At 52.9% G+C, this 19,066-nt stretch overlaps 8 protein-coding genes across 8 annotated transcripts; 5 read left to right on the top strand and 3 right to left on the bottom strand.

Moving 5' to 3' along the window:
• Positions 1-857: 857 nt before the first annotated feature.
• CKM354_001047100 (uncharacterized protein) lies at positions 858-1,998 on the top strand (the record flags this gene model as incomplete). Its single annotated transcript, XM_044805930.1, has 3 exons — positions 858-927; positions 1,086-1,650; positions 1,716-1,998. The coding sequence occupies 3 exons, from the start codon at positions 858-860 to the stop codon at positions 1,996-1,998; spliced, it is 918 nt and encodes a 305-aa protein (XP_044661865.1).
• A 239-nt stretch (positions 1,999-2,237) lies between these two features.
• Positions 2,238-3,087, bottom strand: CKM354_001047200 (uncharacterized protein; the record flags this gene model as incomplete). The annotated part of the gene is made up of 2 exons (XM_044805931.1): positions 2,238-2,860; positions 2,907-3,087. The coding sequence occupies 2 exons, from the start codon at positions 3,085-3,087 to the stop codon at positions 2,238-2,240; spliced, it is 804 nt and encodes a 267-aa protein (XP_044661866.1).
• Positions 3,088-6,104: 3,017 nt separating this feature from the next.
• CKM354_001047300 (uncharacterized protein) lies at positions 6,105-7,250 on the top strand (the record flags this gene model as incomplete). Its single annotated transcript, XM_044805932.1, has 1 exon — positions 6,105-7,250. The coding sequence occupies one exon, from the start codon at positions 6,105-6,107 to the stop codon at positions 7,248-7,250; it is 1,146 nt and encodes a 381-aa protein (XP_044661867.1).
• Positions 7,251-9,856: 2,606 nt separating this feature from the next.
• CKM354_001047400 (uncharacterized protein) lies at positions 9,857-10,927 on the bottom strand (the record flags this gene model as incomplete). The annotated part of the gene is made up of 1 exon (XM_044805933.1): positions 9,857-10,927. The coding sequence occupies one exon, from the start codon at positions 10,925-10,927 to the stop codon at positions 9,857-9,859; it is 1,071 nt and encodes a 356-aa protein (XP_044661868.1).
• A 326-nt stretch (positions 10,928-11,253) lies between these two features.
• Positions 11,254-12,759, bottom strand: CKM354_001047500 (uncharacterized protein; the record flags this gene model as incomplete). The annotated part of the gene is made up of 1 exon (XM_044805934.1): positions 11,254-12,759. One exon carries the CDS (start codon positions 12,757-12,759, stop codon positions 11,254-11,256), a length of 1,506 nt encoding a protein of 501 aa, XP_044661869.1.
• Positions 12,760-12,985: 226 nt separating this feature from the next.
• Positions 12,986-13,771, top strand: CKM354_001047600 (uncharacterized protein; the record flags this gene model as incomplete). Its single annotated transcript, XM_044805935.1, has 2 exons — positions 12,986-13,099; positions 13,151-13,771. The coding sequence occupies 2 exons, from the start codon at positions 12,986-12,988 to the stop codon at positions 13,769-13,771; spliced, it is 735 nt and encodes a 244-aa protein (XP_044661870.1).
• A 1,563-nt stretch (positions 13,772-15,334) lies between these two features.
• Positions 15,335-16,380, top strand: CKM354_001047700 (uncharacterized protein; the record flags this gene model as incomplete). The annotated part of the gene is made up of 2 exons (XM_044805936.1): positions 15,335-15,493; positions 15,547-16,380. 2 exons carry the CDS (start codon positions 15,335-15,337, stop codon positions 16,378-16,380), a joined length of 993 nt encoding a protein of 330 aa, XP_044661871.1.
• Positions 16,381-17,836: 1,456 nt separating this feature from the next.
• Positions 17,837-18,865, top strand: CKM354_001047800 (uncharacterized protein; the record flags this gene model as incomplete). The annotated part of the gene is made up of 1 exon (XM_044805937.1): positions 17,837-18,865. The coding sequence occupies one exon, from the start codon at positions 17,837-17,839 to the stop codon at positions 18,863-18,865; it is 1,029 nt and encodes a 342-aa protein (XP_044661872.1).
• Between the last annotated feature and the right edge of the window lie 201 nt (positions 18,866-19,066).

A 19,066-nucleotide genomic window follows, 5' to 3' on the forward strand; every position in this document is an offset into this window, starting at 1 on the left:
TTTCTTCCTGTCGTTAGTCAAACGTTGTCGCGAGTTGCGAAAGTCGCGCAAAGGAGCCCTCGTATCGGGCGCTAGAGTAGAGTTCTTGCTGTTTTGATCCGTCTCGGCCAGGTATGCGGCCCGTTGCTAGGTTGGAATATAAGGAATGCGATGTGAAATAGCCTTCTCACGTGGTGTCTTTGAACAAAGTTGTCGGTTTTTGGCGGATTAGAATTAGTTGTAACTGTAGAGAGCGTGTGTGGTGATTAGAGAGAGACAAGAAAGAAGTTAGAAATGAGCGTTGCAACTGTAGAATGAACGAGTGTGGTGGTGTTGCGACAACAAACATTATAGCTTTGGAGGATGAAGTGAGGAATTAGATAGAAACTGCTTCACAACTGTAAGCTAGCAACAATGACCGTTCATAACGAAGTCGTTGGCAGCGTTGTTCATCTCATTCCTGCCATACTGCTCTCTTCAGTAGCGTCATCTGCGATCTCATAGACATCGCGATGGTAGATTAGAGAGAAGACGATGAGTTCGATGAGTGACTTCAACGGAGAGATGAGATTTTCCAACGCCTCGCGAGATCGGGCGCCTCTATCATCTTGAGTATATAACCAGCCAGAGCGCGCCGCAAAATGCAGGAGAAAAGTGATGGATCCATGGTGATGTTGATGGAGGACTGTGGTTGAAAGGAGGAGAGAGCCAAGTTCACGCGTCGCATCCGGAAGCGGAACTCTGTGCTCCGACCACTCAGCTCCCCTCGTCACGTCATCCATCGCAACTGCTCGATGATAAAGCCATCAAAAGTAGTATCAATCATCAATTGACAGACCTTTTAGCAGTATTGCCAGGTTCAACAGACAATAGTCATAATGGTTCTCCGTCCCCGCACGCAGCAGAGTCCGGAAGACTCGTCCATGACCAATGGCATCTTCAACGAGAGTACGCCGATCGCATCACTCGCATCACAGCAGTAGTTACACACTCGCGATGTTCATGCACGAATGCTTCACAATGCTTCACTGATTTCATCCTCCAACCCATACCTATAGATCGTGGCAGAACAGAACACAGCCCCAACTAACACCTAACACCAAAAGACAACACCTCCCCTCCATCCACCACCTCAATCCACTCACTCTTCAACCTCTCCCAAAAAACCGCCATCGTCTCCGGCGCCGGCGCAGGGATCGGCTACGCCGTTGCCGAAGCCCTCGCAGAAAGCGGCGCAAACGTCGCAATCTGGTACCACAGCAACAAAGACTCCGCAATTTCCAAAGCTCACCACCTCTCCCAAAAATACCACATAAAATGCCAAGCCTACCAAACCGACGTGACAGACTTCTCCTCCACCCAACGCGTCATTGAAGAAATCGTCAAAGACTTCAATGGAAGGTTGGACATATTTGTCGCGAATGCTGGGATTCCGTGGACGCAGGGACGTATGATTGATGGGGAGTTGGGGCATTATCATCGCGTTGTGGCGACGGATTTGGATTCGGTGTTTTATTGTGCGAAAGCTGCCGGGGAGGTCTGGAGGAGGCAGTATCAGAATGGTGGGGTGGATGTGAGGGGGGAGAAGTTGGAGAATTATAGTGGGGGGTCTTTTATTGCTACTGCGTCGATGAGTGGGCATGTGGCGAATATTCCGCAGTTGCAATCAGCGTATGTTCTTCGAAAAGGAATTCGTCATTTGGAAGATTGTGCTGACAATGTTTGCGCTTGTTCAGGTATAATGCTGCTAAAGCTGGTGTGATTCAGCTTTGCAAGTCGCTGGCTGTCGAGTGGGTCAAGTTCGCAAGGGCTAACAGTGTAAGTCCTGGATATATGGCGACGGAGATCAGTGACTTCATTCCAATTGAGACCAAGAAGATCTGGCGAGGCAAGATACCAATGGGCAGGGAAGGGGAGGCTTCTGAGCTGAAGGGAGCATATTTGTACCTTGCGTCTGATGCCTCGTCGTATACGACTGGCTCAGATATCGTCGTTGATGGCGGGTATACCGCAGTCTAGAAGAACAGCATAGAAGGCGCAACGATCCCACTAGCCGCAAGGTCGCCACGAAGTGTCGCGTGCTCGGTCCACCGAAGCTCGTGAAGCAGACACTCATACCCCAGCGAGCGAATGCCGTTGAAATGTGACACTCTCATCGGCATTCACAGTCGCGCTGGACGTTTCGGTCCGTGAAGGCTAGCACACGTCCCAGAACGTCCGCCGTTCCGCCATGCTCCTACACAAACTTCCCTCGCTCCTCACAAACAGCTCACCGGCTGACGCAGACGAGCCATCTTCTCTTCCAGGTACGTGCACCACCTGCAATTCACCACGAGCCCGCGGTCTGCGAAGATGTCCCTCAAGTCATGTAACCGATTCTCCAAATCATGTACCCATCCGTGCGTGGTCGTGCCGATAGCAGGAATGTCATCAACCTCGAAAGCAATCGTCTTCCTCCGTACGTCCCGGAAAGTGGCCAGCTGCTCCAGCAAATCGAATGTCTCTACTCTTCGCTTGTCCGTGAAGTAACGCGAATCAGTCATCATCATCGACTGAAGCTCTGTCTTGTGCAACTCCTGCATGTGAGCAAACGACCATCCAGGGTGATATTTCGTGACTTCGAAATGTACAGTGACTGTTCGCAGTTGTTTTCGGTTTCGAGTTGATAATGATTGGAGCCAGTCTGCCGATGTGAACATGGCATTCTGCTGTGTGGTGATTCGGAAATGGTTTTTGGCGTAGAAGAGCTTGGTGGCTTCGGCGCGGATTTGTTTGCATGTTCGCAGGAGTCCAGGGATGTAAGCTCCTCGATTCGTAGTTGCGTCGACGACGACTTCCTCGCTGGCGAGCGCTTCTTCGTAGATGATGTCGCGTAGCTCGCCTTGTGTCCTGTTAGCTTGCACGCTTAGTATGTGCTTCTTACTTACGAGGCAGCCTCTCGAGCAGTGTGCAGCTCGCCATGGCCGGTCGCTGCGGTGCTGATTTTCGCATGTTACAACACCTCCTAAAGACGTAGAGGGAGCGCAAACGGCGGGAGAGATCACGCAGGCAGAGGAGCCAGCGCCACGCCGACGAGATGGGATCATTCATTTTACCGAAACGAGACATGTCACCAGATTCAGTGCCGCCAGGCCGTCACTACTTAAACATGACCGACGGACAACGGACAGCTGCAGAAGGAACTCCACTTTGGCTGCCTGAGTCTGGAAACATGAATGCCTGCCACCATAGAACCATGCCAGAAGGAAAAACGGTGTGGCAGAAAGTAGGGAATGAAGATTTGCGTTGAGAGATATCCTTTCTTCGTTCATTCACGGTGTGGCGCGTCGTGTGCGGTGTGCAAGGCACAGATTTGTAGAACTTGTGTGACCGGAGAGCGTATCCAGCGCGTCATGTTTGCAGGAGATTGTTCAGCCTTGCTCTTCTGGAAACGACGGAAGTCTCAGCCGGTCTCGCGGGTAGCAGCATCTTGTTCGCGCCTGGCTGGGGATTTATCTGAGAGACAGGTGCGATCGGGGTGCACCGCAAGTCCGACGGAGACGTGTTGAGGAGGTCGGCATGTTTGGGTGAGCGGGAGTGCTCTCCAGTCGCGGGTCAGAAATCAGCGAAACGCGGGAACGCAGCAGACGTGTCGGTTCTTCAGCAGTTCTCCTCGTCGCTCACAAACGCCGTCGAGGAGTATGTACCCGAGTGATGCTGTGCTCAGGCACAGATTCCGAGCAACTACGATGACAGGTCCCTCTGCAATGGTTACTGGCACTCCCGGATCTTCGCACGGTGGCTGGACAAACACTGCTCGCTGCAATGCGACGGCACCTCCGTGAACCGTAGATCTGAAGCAGTCGGTCAGAGGCGCCGTGACACCAGGCGTGCAGCTCGTACTACAGTCACGCTAGAACAAAAGTCAGGGACTCGTTTTGGAAGCAAAAAGTAGGAGAAGCAGTTCGTGTTCTCGTCTGCGTTTTACCGGATCGGCACATTGCCTCTATATTTATCCCTGCCCACGTTGCACTGGCCAGGAGCACCAAAAAAGCATCTTTTGCTGGAAAATGCCACGCTAGCAATTGCGACAATGCTCTCCAACCTTGCTGCACGTCACATGGATGCGGAGAGTCAGACTGACCGCCAGCCTCCGGGCTGATATTGCGGGAGATGCTGGTGACAACTTGCAAGATAGCGAAAAGGCTGCAAAGGCGTTTGTAGCCATGGCGGCCTACACGGCTCCATGCATATGCGTATGCTGTGACGAACGACAATACCCGCAGAGGTCAAGCACGACGCGCTCGTCTTTTCGTGTCGGGAGCTGCACATGCAAGAGCTCATTGCCATTTCCAGGTAAAGTTGTGACTGGAGCCATTGGGCTGGGTCCCGCGACAAGGTCACGCCCTGGTCAAAAAGTGCAGTATGCATGGCTTTCGAGGAGCTAAAATGGTGCGACTTTTGAGACACAAATCAAATGGATAGATGGCAACACTGAAGGATGGAGAAGACGTATCGTGCAGAAGCACATGTTGAATCGGCTGAAGCTACGTTGAGTGCACGCAGAACCAGCTTTTGCCGTCCACATCTCCGATGCAGAAGGAGCCAAGCAAGAAAAATAGCTGAGTTTGAGGTTTTGAGTTTTCGAGCCGCTGCACACCAGCACGCCGTCTGGCGTTCGTCCCACCGCGTTCTCGAAGAATGACGAAGTTGCATCGGGAAGTCCACGTTGATGGCGGACATTTGTAGATGCCGCCGATGCGACGAATTCGATCGACTGCGCGTGGTTGCCACCCTATTGGGGCGATGTCGACAAGTCTCGTATCGTGACATTGCCTTCCTGGACAACCTCATTGGACGAGTGACGTCGGGAGGGCTTCTCGTCAGCTCGTGTAGTGTCCATTTGCAGAGCCGCGAAGAGCATGGGACTCGTTCTCACATATAGGGCAAACGTGTAGCCGCATGGTCAGGTCTTCTGCCCAGCTGCAAGCCCAACACAAACAACCCCTCTTCTTGAGAGCTCGTGCTGGATAAAAGGCTCATCTTACGATTGTTGCAGCAGATACGCCAGGACAGTACGCAGACACGGCGCATCCGGATCTACCGCAGGCGCGCACCAGTAGCAGTGGGCGAAATAGCGTGTGCAGCATCAGGCGAGGTCTGTTCGTGGTAAGACTCCCACTCACCATTGGCCTCTGCTTGGCCGGGGCCGTCTTGGACTGCAGCGGAAGGCTTGCTGCCACGAGCAACAAAAGAGGAGCTCGAGCGCCGAGCTAACACGATCTCTCTCAGCACGACTGACTCTTGCAGATTTATTGGGCCCGAGCGCATTGGATTGTGCCACTTGGCCGCGGAGGATCTGAAAACAGCTCAGGCGATATCAGTGTAAAAGCAAGGGTGGATGCCAGCCTGCTACTACTAGTCGGGCCTTTCCATTGTTCCTCTTGCATCAGGACATTGTGGTGCAGGCCGATTCCGCGGCATTCTATCATATCCACGACAGCGACGACGACGGCGAGGAAGACGTTGCTACTGCAGGACACGCATTTTCCGAGCACCCCATCACCACGCAGGGCGTCGACTGTTGTGTAGCACGCGCCGATCACTATATCGTTATCTCAGCGCCCACCGGACGTGTGCTCCGAACAGCACGCCTTCGCCGTCTGCTGCCGTTGCTGCTGCTGTTTGCGGGCGACATACCAGCGGCGGCACGCTGCATCCGAACGAACTTGCATGCGATCCACAGTGCACGACCCCGGTCGACGATAGCGAGCGACGGCACTACTGCGCATCCACATCTCGTGCTGAGGAGGAGCGAGTCCACCTTGCGCGCGCGCGCTCGAGTCCGAAAGGAGGGGCGACGACCACTGACCCTTCCTGCTCTCACCACCGCCGCCTGACACTCAGCTCGCGAGAGAGTGCTTCCACCTGCCGCGCTGTTCAACAGACACCCAGCGCTCAACCGGTTTTCTTGACGTCAAACGTTTGCACTTTTGAAACACTGTCGCCCCGCAGTGTGAGATCACCACGCGTGCAGCGCAGAGTTCGGCGCAGTGTTGCAAGAATAAGAAACGAGGCCTTGTAACAGCGGGAGTGCCAGCAGACACCCCTCGTGCCGCCCCCGTCGCCGTCTCCAGAGCACATCCATGGCGACCGCGACGACCCAGGTCATGATGCACCGGAAACCGCTTCCCACCCGTCGACACCCGGACGCCGCCGCTCCCTCATTCACGCACCAAACGCCGAAGCCACCGCATGCGCAGCAGCCTTACAACAACAGCCATTCGCGCGCTCGCACCAACAGCTCGGGTGTGATGCCCATGCAGCAGCTGCCCTCCCAATCCCCGCCCATGGCCACCGCCGCTGCCTCGTATAGCATGGCGCAACAACAACAGCAGCAGCAACAAGGCCCATATCCTGGTCAGCAACGAAGAACTCTGTCCAATGCCACCTCGTCGACATCCTCCAGCAATACCAACCTCAATCGGGCGCCGACCAACACGAACTACAGCACGAACAACAGCGTTCGCCGATCGACGTCCTCACGAAGCAATGGCTCTGCCTCGCCGACATCGTACGTTGCGCTGATGCGCAAGCAAAAGGCCACGGTGTGGTGTGACCGCGCACAACACGAAGATCCGCGCATTCTCGTCGCGCAACGGCAAGCACGCATGCGAGCTGCAGCAGAAGTGGCAGGTGGCCAGAGTTATGCCGCATCATCACGAACAAGCACAAGCAGCGCGGGCATAACGGGCGGTGTACGGAGCAAGATCAGGCATCATGGCGCGCCAAAGGCGAGCGCGTATAAGACCGCAGTAGGCGGAGCTGGCGTGCCAATGCGATTATCAGCCTCAGAAGTCGACGACGGGAACAACAGCGACGAAGACACCGGAGGCCGCTACCACGTCCGAAAAGGAAGTGGCAGGAGCAATGGCAGCGGAAGCGGTCGCAGAGGTCACAGCTACTTGAGCCCCAACTACAGCAACGGCAATACCCCACCTGGCGTGAGCCCCGTAGACAGCATCGGTGAAGAGGAAACTCCCATGCCGCGAGAACGAGAAAACTCTTTACAAAAGGACGATTACTTTTTGCAAACCCCAGGAGGCGAAGACAGCGAAGAGAAATTCGGCAACGTGGGAACATTGCCTTCGAGAAAAATGACTGCGGAAGAACAAATACGACAGCAGCAGAAGAACGCCGAAGATCTGCGGAGAAGAGGCAGTGTCGATGAACGGACGATGACGATGAGCGGGCCACGATTGTTCGTCGCTAATCCCGATTTGAGCGATTGAGTGTTGTTGTTTGGTGGATTGATTTGGATTGATTGCAGATGCTGAGTCGTGCGCCACAGATGGTGCTCAGCTTTTGGAGAGGGATATATCTTTGCCAGCCAGATATTTGGGTCTGGGCTTTGGGCGGCGTTTGAATGGGAGTTTTTGTCATATTTGGGAATGGAAAGACCAGCGTTCACGCACGCGCGAATAGCTACGGCTTTTGCTGATTGAAGTGATTGAATTGGCGATCGGAGGAGCAGGTATATGGTGATTGTGCTTGGGCTCGTTGGTACACTGCAAGGAGCGGATACGCAGCGCCCGTTCGTTCGCTACGAGGAAGATTTGGAGGAGATACCAATACAGCAGTAGCAGTGGCTGCGGAGGCGCTGCATGGTGAAGCGAGAGAATACTTTGAAATACCAACCAAATATCGCAGTAAGAAGAAATTACTGCCGCTTTGTTTGCCCTTGCACTTTCCGCCCGCAGCGCCGTTCGTTCTTGCCGTTTTGATTTTTTCCTTGGATTGTGCTGAGTGACATCTTCCTTCTCCGGAACTCGAGGTTACCCAGGTCTGATCATATTGTCGGTTTCTGACGGTGATGAGATGATGGGGGGCCACAACATGTGATCCTTGTCACGAGATTCGAGCACGGTGCTGTTGTTGAGCGAGGCTGAGGACGGGAAGAACGAGTATTTCTCTGGCCTTGGTCTTTGTTTATTGTTATCGTAGGTTGAGGAGATCCAGATGTAGACGGCTGGTGCAATGTGCTGTTGTGAAGAAAAGGTGGGTTGGTATAGGCTGTTCAAACGGTACTTTGCCCTACTTTTCTCATGTCGAACAGGATGAGAGAGGGAGAGGAAGAGGGCGTGACAAGAAATTTGGACGACCTGTACTGTATAGAGCCATTGCAAATTAGTAGAGATGTTTTTTTTTCTCCTCGTGTATTTTAATTATCTACTACTCGTATAGTATAGGATGCAGAAAACGAAGACATCAGGTGAAACTTTGTCCATGTAACTTGTTGTCATCTCGATCATGCTCGACTTTTTTTTCTAGCTGCGGACAACGTTTTGCCAGCCTACTCGGCAGAACCTGCTCCCGTATCGTCGGTTGGCGAATAGTGGTTTAGAAAGCTTTTCTCATTTGTACACGTCCGAACATTTTGTTGCTGATAACCGGCATCTGAAAACAAGCACAAACCCCAAAACTCCCGTCCTTTTGACGCTTTATAAGATAGTGTACAACCGGCCATGCATCCTTCGCCGCTACCCTCACCACATTCTTTGTGCACAAGGAAATGCTCAAGCATCGATCGGTTCTGGGATGTTGACGCAATTGTCTTCGAATAATAAACTGACCCCAGGGAGTCTAGTTGACGGTTGTCATTCAGATCGAGTAAACACGTCGAATCAGCTTCAATATATCGACGTGGAAAGTCGATGGGGGTGAGTGGGGCATGGATACCAGTACTGCACCAAGCACCGTCGGTAATACGAATGGGATTACTCCCGGGAACAATTTGGTAACACGCATGACCTCCTCCAGCAACTGGGCCCCAAAGACCATCAGTTTGGTGGCACATTCTGCAGGTGTTCTCCGAACAATCCGAGCAGGCAGCGTAGAGTTCTTGCCGTTCTTGCAGTGGTAGCGATGCGGCGGAGATGATGGAGACAAGCAGAGTGAGGATGAGAGTGTACTTCATCTTTGCAATGTAGATTTGATAGATTTCTGTAGGTTGTGAGATTGAAGAAGCGCAGAAGCAGACCACTCGCTCTTATAATACATACCGAACGCTCCTTTCAGTTAGGGCACGAATTGTTAGACAAGCATGGATTAGCTTTGGCGTAAGACTGTTCTACTGGTGGGCTGTGCACGTCTGCTTGCCCTGAACGTGATGTGCAACTCGTCTACTTCCCTCTTACGTGATGTGCAGGGCGCATTTACTGATTCATGTAGCCTGAATTGTGCTGTGATTGACATCTTGACCATGTCCGGATTCATATCGGGGTCATGCTCACTGCTCCCCCACTGCGAGCCGGCGAACTCGCATTCCGGCTCCAGAGAGTAGAGGCTGCGGGATATTTTGCAGCTCGAATGCGGACACAGTGTTCGCTGTGTGCTTTGAGCTTTGTTCCATTGAGTTCTGCTTAGGAAATTGCAGGATTTGGGTGGACAGGACGGTGTGTATCTAAGCAGGATAGATGTAGCTGGAGTCTGATTTCGCGCGACCAGGCTACTGCTCCCCTGCTGATTGGGCCATCGTACGGAGGCCGTTGTCTGAGACAGGCCGTGCTAGAGAATCATGTCCATGCAGGTAGAACGTGGAGAACAAGGCTCGACGCGGGTGCTAACACAGACTATACAGAGCGCGGTGGACATTTCGAGCCGTTACAGGCAACAGTAGTCGTGTATCCTCGATGTAGTACGCGTTGATATAAGTTCTCGGCAGGTTGCTCTAATGTCGCTCCTGGTGATTGAGTCGGGAACTCGGACTCCAACGTGAAGTGATCATTAGAGATCATCCAGCCACACTGCGAAGCATACCACCGAGCTTTCCGTCTCATCAACAGTGCCTTGCACAATGGTGATTCCATGCCAATTCCCATCCGAACACTTCCTGGTCCTAGTCCTCCCGGGTGAGATCGTCCATGAGCATCTCCCACTCCTCATCGTAGATCGATTCGACCCTGTTAAAGTCACGGCCATGTGCAAGCTGCTCTTCCACTAGCTTCTCCATTTCTCGAACGAGCTTGATTCTGCGCTGCAGATTCTCGTCAGACGCATCTGCCAATGGTTGAAGTAGGCGATTGATGCGACGATAAAGTCTCTCGCAGGCCGAGAGGTAGCAGTCGTGATCGAAAAGATCACTCAGTCCCCGGCTGGCATTGTAGGCAGCAGTCGAAAGTCTGTCGTAGAGGGCTTTGATCTCGGTTGCCACGCGATCAGGCTTGCTAAAGACACGAAGCAGGTCCACGTCCAGCGGGTCCACCGGGACCTTTTCCGACACGCTCTTGTCTTCAGGATGTGCGGTAGCGGGTCCAGACGTGTGTGATAACTCCGCTTCGAGCCCGGAAACCCTGACTTTGTCATCGCGAGCCCAGCTACATGTATCGGCATGCTCCTCCAGCCGAGCAATTCTCCTCTTCATGTCCTCGATCTCGGCATCTTTGGTCCGTGTGTCTTGAAGATTCACTTGGGAAGGCACTCTCGATACTATCTCCAGCGTAAGCTTGCTGCCCTGTAGTTCAATATTCTGGTCCTGTAACTTCTGGAGTGCCTCGTTCTTGGCCTGTCGCTCTACGGCGACTCTGCCTTCCGCGACCATCGCGGCATCACACAGGCGAACGACTTCCAATTCGAGATCGCGGATCTTTACGTCTTTTTGGGTGGATTCTTCCCTAGCAAGTCGATCGGCTTTCATCTCATTGTGAGTTTGAGAAGCAAAGTCGTAGAGTCCATCCCGGACGCGACAAAGCCACGCGGGAGATGAACTCGTGTCCCAGGCACTGATCTGCTTGTTCAACTGCAGCCAGTGATGAAGAACTTGATTTGATTCGTGGCCGCATTCTTGTAGCCCGTTGGCGACGTCGGCGAAGATGGTGATCAGCTCATTCTCATCTGCCTCTGGCCGCGGTGGTTGTGCGGTAGGTTGGCGCACTGGCGGTGCTGTGGTGGGTCGACGGTTTTTCGGCATTGTGTCTTGGTGTGCTGCAGAGAGAGCGCCAGATTAGATGGCTGTTGTTGGCGGCGCAACGTGAAAAGGTCGAATCGTTAAGTCAAGTCAGCTTCAGGCACGGCGACAAACAAACAACGGTCGACTGCAGGTCCAGCCATAGCTTCACTTCGCTGTAACGGCGTTATGCGCCATAAGCCGGCCGCGCGATGATCGAAAAGCTCGTCTTCTCGAGTGAGACATATCTTTAGGTGCCGCTTCCGTGTAGGCCGAGCTTCGATACAGTTGAACTGATGTGCCGCAAGGTCGCCGACGACTGAAAACTTTCCAGTTTCCAGCAACACCCACTACCTCTTGCTCCTGACCCGATCCTCCTCCGCCAACTTTCTCTCACTCTTCCCCTTCCTCCTCTCCATCTTCATTTCCTGCGCCTTCGCCCTGGGATCAATGACCTCGATCTCCTCCATCTTGCGCTTCCACTCCAGGTCCTTACCCTTAGTGTCTTTTGCGAAGGTGAGCTTTTTGGCCATCCAGCTCATATCCTCGTCCCCATCGTCTTCTGCATCACCATCGAGCTTCTCTTCATCCCACTTCCTACATGATTCACAGTTCGCTATGAAGTGAAGATCACATAGCGCGGCCTCGTCGTCTTCCGCGTCTGCAGCGGCAGGAACAGCAGATGCGCCATTGGTGGCTTCTTCATCACCGTTCGTTGCCGTTGCGGAGGGCTCATCGTCTGGCAGATCCTCGAGACGTGACTTGAATTGTTTGAAGAGATCTAGCGCCCCTCGTTCGTCTGTTGCTTTTCCTCGTTTCCTGCCTCGTATTGATGTGGCGGGAATCATGGACTCCAGAGCGCTCTTAGGCTTTTCTTTTTGCTTCGGCCCAGTATCAATTGTGCGCTTCATGCTGGCTTTTAATGCTGCAATTTCTGCATTTGTTGAATCCAGCTTCTTCTTTCGCTCAGCCTCTGCATCGTCCTCGGACTCTCCGTCATCTTCTTCCTCCGCCTCTTCCTTCGATTTCGATGCACTTGCCTTTTCCGGTGCAGCCGCTTCAACAGCGTCTGGCATAGGCTGGTCCTGCCGTGACGGCTTCTCCTTCTGCTTCGGCGCCTTCTCCACTGGTTTCTCTTGCGCTTCCTCCTCCACAGCGACCAATTTTGGATTCGCCTTGACCTTTTTCATTACTGGTGCAGCATCTTCCTCATCGCCACCAAAGCTCAAGACCTGCTTCCCAAGTGGCTTCTTCCTCTTCTTGACATCCTTTTTCCCTTCGTCCTTACTCCTCGGCGCCTCTTTGACCCTCGCGACCATATCCTCAAACGGATTGACCAGCACCTCCGCTCCGGTAATCCTCGTAGGGTACATCGGCCTCTCGCTGCCCTCTTCCAAGCCCACCAACTCTGTATCCGCCATCTTCATCAAATTGTAGATCGTATCACCCTCTATTCTCCCGAACATCGTGTTCTTCCCTTGCAGCTCCGGCGTAGCGCCCAATGTGAAGAAGAATTGCGATCCATTCGTGTTCGGCCCCTCGTTCGCCATGCCCAGCAGGCCGCGCCTATTGAATTTGAGTCGCGTGTGGAATTCATCTTCGAATGCATCGCCGTTGTTGATCGCGCTTATGCCGCCTGAGCCTGTCCCCGTAGGATCACCTCCTTGTACGATGAAACCAGGGACGAGGCGGTGGAAGACCGTGTTGTTGTAGTAGCCATCGAGACAGTGCTGCAGAAAGTTCCGAGCTGCGAGCGGACACTGCTTTGCGAAGATTTCGAGCTGCAGGTCGCCAGATGTGGTATTGATGATGACCTTTGCCGTCGGCTGCGGCTCGAGGTTGTAGAGCGCCGCCATGACGAGGTATATGCTGCTATCGCGACATCGAAGGTGGGTTGGTGAGAGAGGAAGTCAAGTCTTTGCATGTGATCGAAGTTCTTAGCGCACTTTTCAGAGTGAGCTTGTGTCCGCCAGCGTCATCAGAGCTTCCCACTACCCGACCTACCAACAGAAACCAAACCACAATACCGACGCCCTGGACTCATTCGCCAACGACACCTTGTACGCGCGGTTTGACAGGTACATGATGTCGGAAGTCACTTTTGCAAAGTCGTTCCTTGCGACCATCGACAAGAGGGCCATCAAGCTGCCCGCCGACCATGTCAGCGATCCTAGGCAATACCCAAATCAGAGTCCAGTATGCTCATAAGCAGTCTTTTCGTGCAACTCTGAATCTGACGAGCTTCAGTACATCCTACCTAAGCAAACACATCCTTTCCCGCGAAAGACTGGCCCCACCTCGACCCAGCAAGCTCAAGCGAAGACCATCACCGCTACACTCAAGCCTATGAAAGCAGGCGAGACAGTGACGATACCGAATGTTGCCCTCGACAGTACGATATACGATATCAAGACGCAATATGCCGCAAAGATAAGCATACCGCACGACAAGATCAAGGTGCTGCTTAACAAGAAGCCAGCCGCGGATCTCAAGACGCTGAAAGATCTGGGGGTGGACAACGATGTAGAGCTCAGCATAATGATCATGGGCGGCGGTGGAACAACACCCAGAGCGCAAAGTCCTGCAGTCAGCACTCCCAGCGCATTCGCTCCTCCTCCGGTTCCAGCACCCTCAGAAACGAAGGGCGATCCTATGGATGTGGATGAGAAGACCAGTGCGCCTGACAGCGAGGCCGCTGCGAGAGAGGCGGCACAGAAGGAGGCAGATGCGAATAGTGCGGTAGGGATACTGAAGACCGAGGAATTTTGGGCGGACCTGCAAGGGTTCTTGTCGCAACGCCTGCGGGATGAACAAGAGGGGAAACGTCTGGCCAGTGTCTTCAGAGAGGCTGCTGCAGGGAAGAAATAGTATTTTGAGTTGCCATCTTGGATGACGTTCAAGCGACTATGATATGAATAATGAATGCATACCTCCGCATACCTGCTAGGCACGTATAATGTCATACCATAGATAGACCTGGGCACAGTCATGAGGAAATGCTGTCCTAGGCTGCTCATCTATGTCTAAGCTCCTTTCTTTGGAGGCATACCGGTAAAACACTCCACGGCCGCATGCTTCCACGTGTATATCTGCCGTCGCGTCACATTGCCACGCGTGACGGCCTTCGCCGATGGACAGTTGATCTCTGTTTCGCGGGGACGCCTGATGTGATATGATATGCGCAAGAGCGAGCCTTGGCCAGCGCCTGAGGCAGCATCTGGGCACGAGAGAAGAGCGAGTCACAGTTCTTTGTATCTGCACCGTGTGGCAGCCAGCAACGCGACAGCCAACCATTGAATTTCGAGAATAGCAGCTTCTACATTGGACCGAACATACATATCAAACGCTTGTCAAGGCCATTTGCATCAGTCTGAGCATCACGAGATGCATCTCTGGGTCGAGAACCACGCCCTCCCACTTTGTGTTCGCATTCGCATTCTGCAGCCACAGAGCAAAGACGACCCATGGGTTGTACCTGGTCAAGGTCGCTTTGCCATGAGCTTGACCTGATCAAGGCTCTGCATGTGTCGCCAACCGCTTGACCGTGGCCCCTCTAGCGGTCCAGAACCTTCCTCAATACACGTATATCGGCCCTGTACACTAAGACCCTTAAGAGCTAATCGAATTCGTGAAGAATCAGCAGTCGATGCATTCAGCTCATCGTGTGATCTCCCAAGTAGGAAACGAACAGACTTTCTACGGTTCGGAACCGAATTCACGGCCAACGCAAGCAGTCCTCCAGAATGCACTCATCACGTGGGATATCACTGACTGGATGTATCGCAGTTCGCACAGGTAGCTGTATCGGACAGATACACTAACATCGATGGCAACCCCCGCCGTTCGCAGGTTCTGCTGTCAGTGCCCAAAACTGAAGTTATCGCTCGACTCATCCGCCTGAAGAGATAGCTATGGTTGATGTTCGGGCAATGGCTTCCACACCGGCGACCTGGTGACGGCCGATCGTGCTTCTACCGCATCGTTCGCATCCGAAATTGCACCTGGACGCCCGGCTGGCCTGAGGAAGTGTGTACATTTGATTCTGGACTGGAGAAGCTTGTCCTATGATATCTTTCCTTTTTCGCCATGGCGCTGTGGCGCTTTCGCACACGGTCAGACTATGCCGATACTTCCACCACTCTCCTCTCATGCACGTAGCACACGGCAGGGCAAGGCTTGATTTGAGGCGTCGCGCAGAGCCTTCTGGTCGCTCAGTAGAGCTCAGGAAGAGGACACACACACCAGAAGCGAGAGGCTCGCCCTGTCCTTTGACGTGAAAGTGAGCGAAGATACATGGGCTTGCATTAGATTGCAGCGTACCTCTGTGCTTTCTGAGCCAGATGTGGGAGGGTATATTAGTCTACTTTCTCAACCCATCGGATCTGCAACACGCAACAAGTCTCCCCTGCTTCACCATTGGCTGACTTCGGCATGGGCTTAGAGGACACTTTCGAATTTGACGGCGCAGCGTACCGACGAAGGGTAAAGTATATGACCCCAGCGGAGCTCAGAGAGCGCGAAATTGTCAAATATCGCCAGACGCTATGTGCTTCTTGGTCTATGGGGACTGGGGTTGGCGCTGCATTCTTTGTAAGTCATCACGCGTTGGAAGCCGAGGCGTGTCTCTAATGATTGGGCTATAGACATGTGGTGTTAGCTTGATTGGAACGGCGCTCGGAGCACGACGCTTCAAGGTCGCAACGAAGAAGCTCGAAATCGTGAATGCGGAGCTTCGCAGTCGAAACATTCCGCTCTACGTCAGAAGGAAGAGAGATGTCACAATATCGGTCACAATCTGCCTTCTGACAGCAGGCATTGGCACTGCGGCTGCTTTCCTTCTACTGGACACCACCTCCACGGCAACAGCGGGCGCATTCTCTTCTGGGGGCACGGCCAATCTTTCCGAAGCCATCCATAACCCGGGAGAATTTGTATCGGATGTTGTCGATGGCGCAACTGTACAAGCCGATCAGGTCAAGGACATTCCAGTCGATGGTACTCATGAGGGTGTTGCAGCAACAGATAGCATCATCATTGATGCAAATGCTCATGGAGTAGACACATCAGCGATCGCTCTGGGCATGAGTGCGATGCAAGGTCTCGAAATTGTCGCACTGCAGAGCGCTGTTAGTCCGTTGGCCTATCAGTTCGTCTGTGCAGATACGGAGAAAAGGTCTCAAGCTTGCTCCTTGGCCACAATGGAGGATTGCACTCACAAGCTGGCCCCCACGTGCATTCAATGTGCCAAGAAAATGGACAGAGCAACGGAAGCATACTATCATTGTTGCCGCTGCTACCGCCAAGGTTATCTGTTTGATGCCTGCGAGCCATGTTTGATGCAATTGAGTACCGGGTGCCGCGAAAGAAACGAACATGTATTGTATCGCATTGCTGCTGTACCACAGGACATGGCTAGCAAGGATGGGCATGGGAAGACTGGGGTTACTTTCGCATCGACACCTGTTGAGGTTGTTTAGCATCACGATTGAGGAGAAGTGTCTTTCGTTGAGATTTTTGTACGTTAGTATCCCAGCTACGACCCATGATTAACGACCAAATTCATACTGCATAGCACTTTCAAGCACGGACGATTCAGACCCAGATACTACCTTACACTGAAGTATTGCTTGCCAGCAGCTGTTCTCAATACTAGCCCAGTGGATCAGCTGGACATTAGCCGCATCGTCAATCATGCGCAAGCTGAAGCTGTAGATACATGGTCGCTGCATTACTCTCCGGTGTCCGAACTTCCGCTTACACCACAGGAACACCCGTCACTCTTCCAAACAGATTGCACGTGATGAGAGTATAGTCCAGGCCAGAGCCGCCAGAGTGCCTTGTCAATCCTATGGTCTTGGTAGGCTGAACGCCACACAAATGTGATGACTATCATCTTGCCACTTACGGTAGGTGTGAATCGTGCCTTGGTCGTGTCTACGTCCGAATCCTGCGCATCACAAATGTTTTGAGATGGGCCGCACTTGAGAGTAAGATGCCACTCCGCTTTTTGATCCATTGCCAGACGTCCCCTCGCAGGGATTCGACTCTTCGGAGCGACCTTGCGGAAGAGATCTAGGCTGGCTAGGTTGCACCCCGTTGTTTGAGCTTTGCTGAGCGGCAGTCCTTTCCTCAAGTTCCAAGGGGATGGCAGGCATGGCGGAATGCTTGACTGCTACGTTGGAAGAATAGCCATTCCCCGTTGTACTATAATATTTCTGCTTGACACAAAGGATATACATAATGAACATATACCTTCGCTGACCCATCAGGCATGTATAAGGCCCCAGGAGGCATAGTCCCAGACAAAGCTATCAGAGGATGTTATTGCAGGCTACCCATTAGCTTCTTCGCTGTCGATCTAGATGCATACCGGAGAGTTACTCCACGGCGCGTGCTTCCACATGTATATCTGCCGTTGCGTTACCTACCTTTCAAACCAGGCGCATGCCTTTGTTCCTTCCATTCTGAGTAGTTGTGAGGGTGAGGGTGTTCTTGCCTTCGGCCGGTAGCTTAATACCTCAGGTTTGGTTCTCTCGCGAAGCGACTGTGGAAAGTAGTCCCTTCCACGAGAAGAATTTATCAGAACGCGGCAATCACGTTGGTCTGACTTGGGAGGTACATGTAGTGCTTTACATCGCCACGCGTGACGGCCTTCGCCGACGGCGAGTTGATCTCTGTTTCGCAGGGGCACCTGATATGCGCAGGATCAACCATGATTGGTCACGTTTAACCGCTTAGCGACTAGGGTACTTAACCCGGATACCAACCTCCTCCTCCATCCAGAAAGACTTCCGTACCTGCAGGATGATCAACGGGATAAGACAAAGCCAAGCATGAGATAGGCAGGTGTTATCCATCAATTCTTCGTAAGTAATAAATGCTTGACTTTCTTTCTTTCCACCTCGTTCCCACAGTTGCATCTCATCCGCCATCATGAAGTCCTCCTCCCAATCCCTCCTCCTCGCCACCCTAGGCCTCACAACCAAAACCGCCAACGCCTGGGGCTCTCTCGGGCACCAAACCGTAGCCTATCTCGCCCAACATTACGTCTCCAACACAACCGCCCACTGGGCCCAAGCAATCCTGAATGACACATCTGCATCCTACCTCGCCAACATCGCCACCTGGGCCGACAGCTACCGCTACACAGCCGAAGGCGAATTCAGCGCTTCATTCCACTACATCGATGCACTCGACACGCCACCCACATCCTGCAACGTCGACTATGAACGTGATTGCCCACCCGAAGGCTGCATCGTAAGCGCAATCGCGAATTATACGCGACGCGTTTCAAGTCCAGCCGAACTCGATGCATTACAAGTCAATTATGCTCTACGCTGGATCGTGCATTTCTCAGGCGATATTGCCCAGCCGTTGCATGTTGAGAACTATGAAATTGGCGGCAATGGAGTTGCGGTGACGTTTGATGGCAATGAGACGAATTTGCATGCTGTTTGGGATACTTATATCCCGGAGAAGATGAGAGGGGGGTATGGCTTGGACAAGGCGAAGGAATGGGCAGAAGATTTGGCAGACGAGATCACGAAGGGCGAGTTCAAGGATGTGGCGAAGGGATGGTTGGAGGGGATTGATGTGAATGATCCTGTTGGTACGTCGATGGCGTGGGCGAGAGATGGAAATTCATATGTTTGTTCTGTTGTGATGCCAGATGGTGGCGAGGTGCTTGAGGGTAAGGAACTGTATCCTGAGTACTATGAGAGTGCCACTGCGACTGTTCAGCAGCAGGTCGCCAAGGCAGGTTATCGCCTTGCGGCTTACCTGGATGCCATTGTGGAGACACAGGCCGGTGCGCCATCATGTTACAGGAGAGGCGTGCATGCTGAGATGAAGAAGAGGGATTTGAGTGGCAGGGACTTTCTGCCGAAAACCCAGGGTCTGACGACAGTGCAGAGAGCCCGCTTGGGCAAGAGAGACGATATGGGTTGTGGTTGTATGCATTAGATTGTAATATTACAATTAGTTGTAGTATTGAGGTTCCAATGGTGAACGCAACAAAAACCAACGTAAAATGCTTCTGAATTCCTCCCTCGTGCTCTTTCACTGTCCAACGTACTTCCAATATCCATGCTGAATGCTCTCGTGCTCCAGCTGAAGCCCAATTGCCTCACCGGCGACTAGTATTAGCATAAGCATCCTTGACTC

This window comes from Cercospora kikuchii (assembly GCF_019650295.1).
Source record: "Cercospora kikuchii DNA, contig_00007, whole genome shotgun sequence".
NCBI classification, from domain to species: domain Eukaryota; kingdom Fungi; phylum Ascomycota; class Dothideomycetes; order Mycosphaerellales; family Mycosphaerellaceae; genus Cercospora; species Cercospora kikuchii.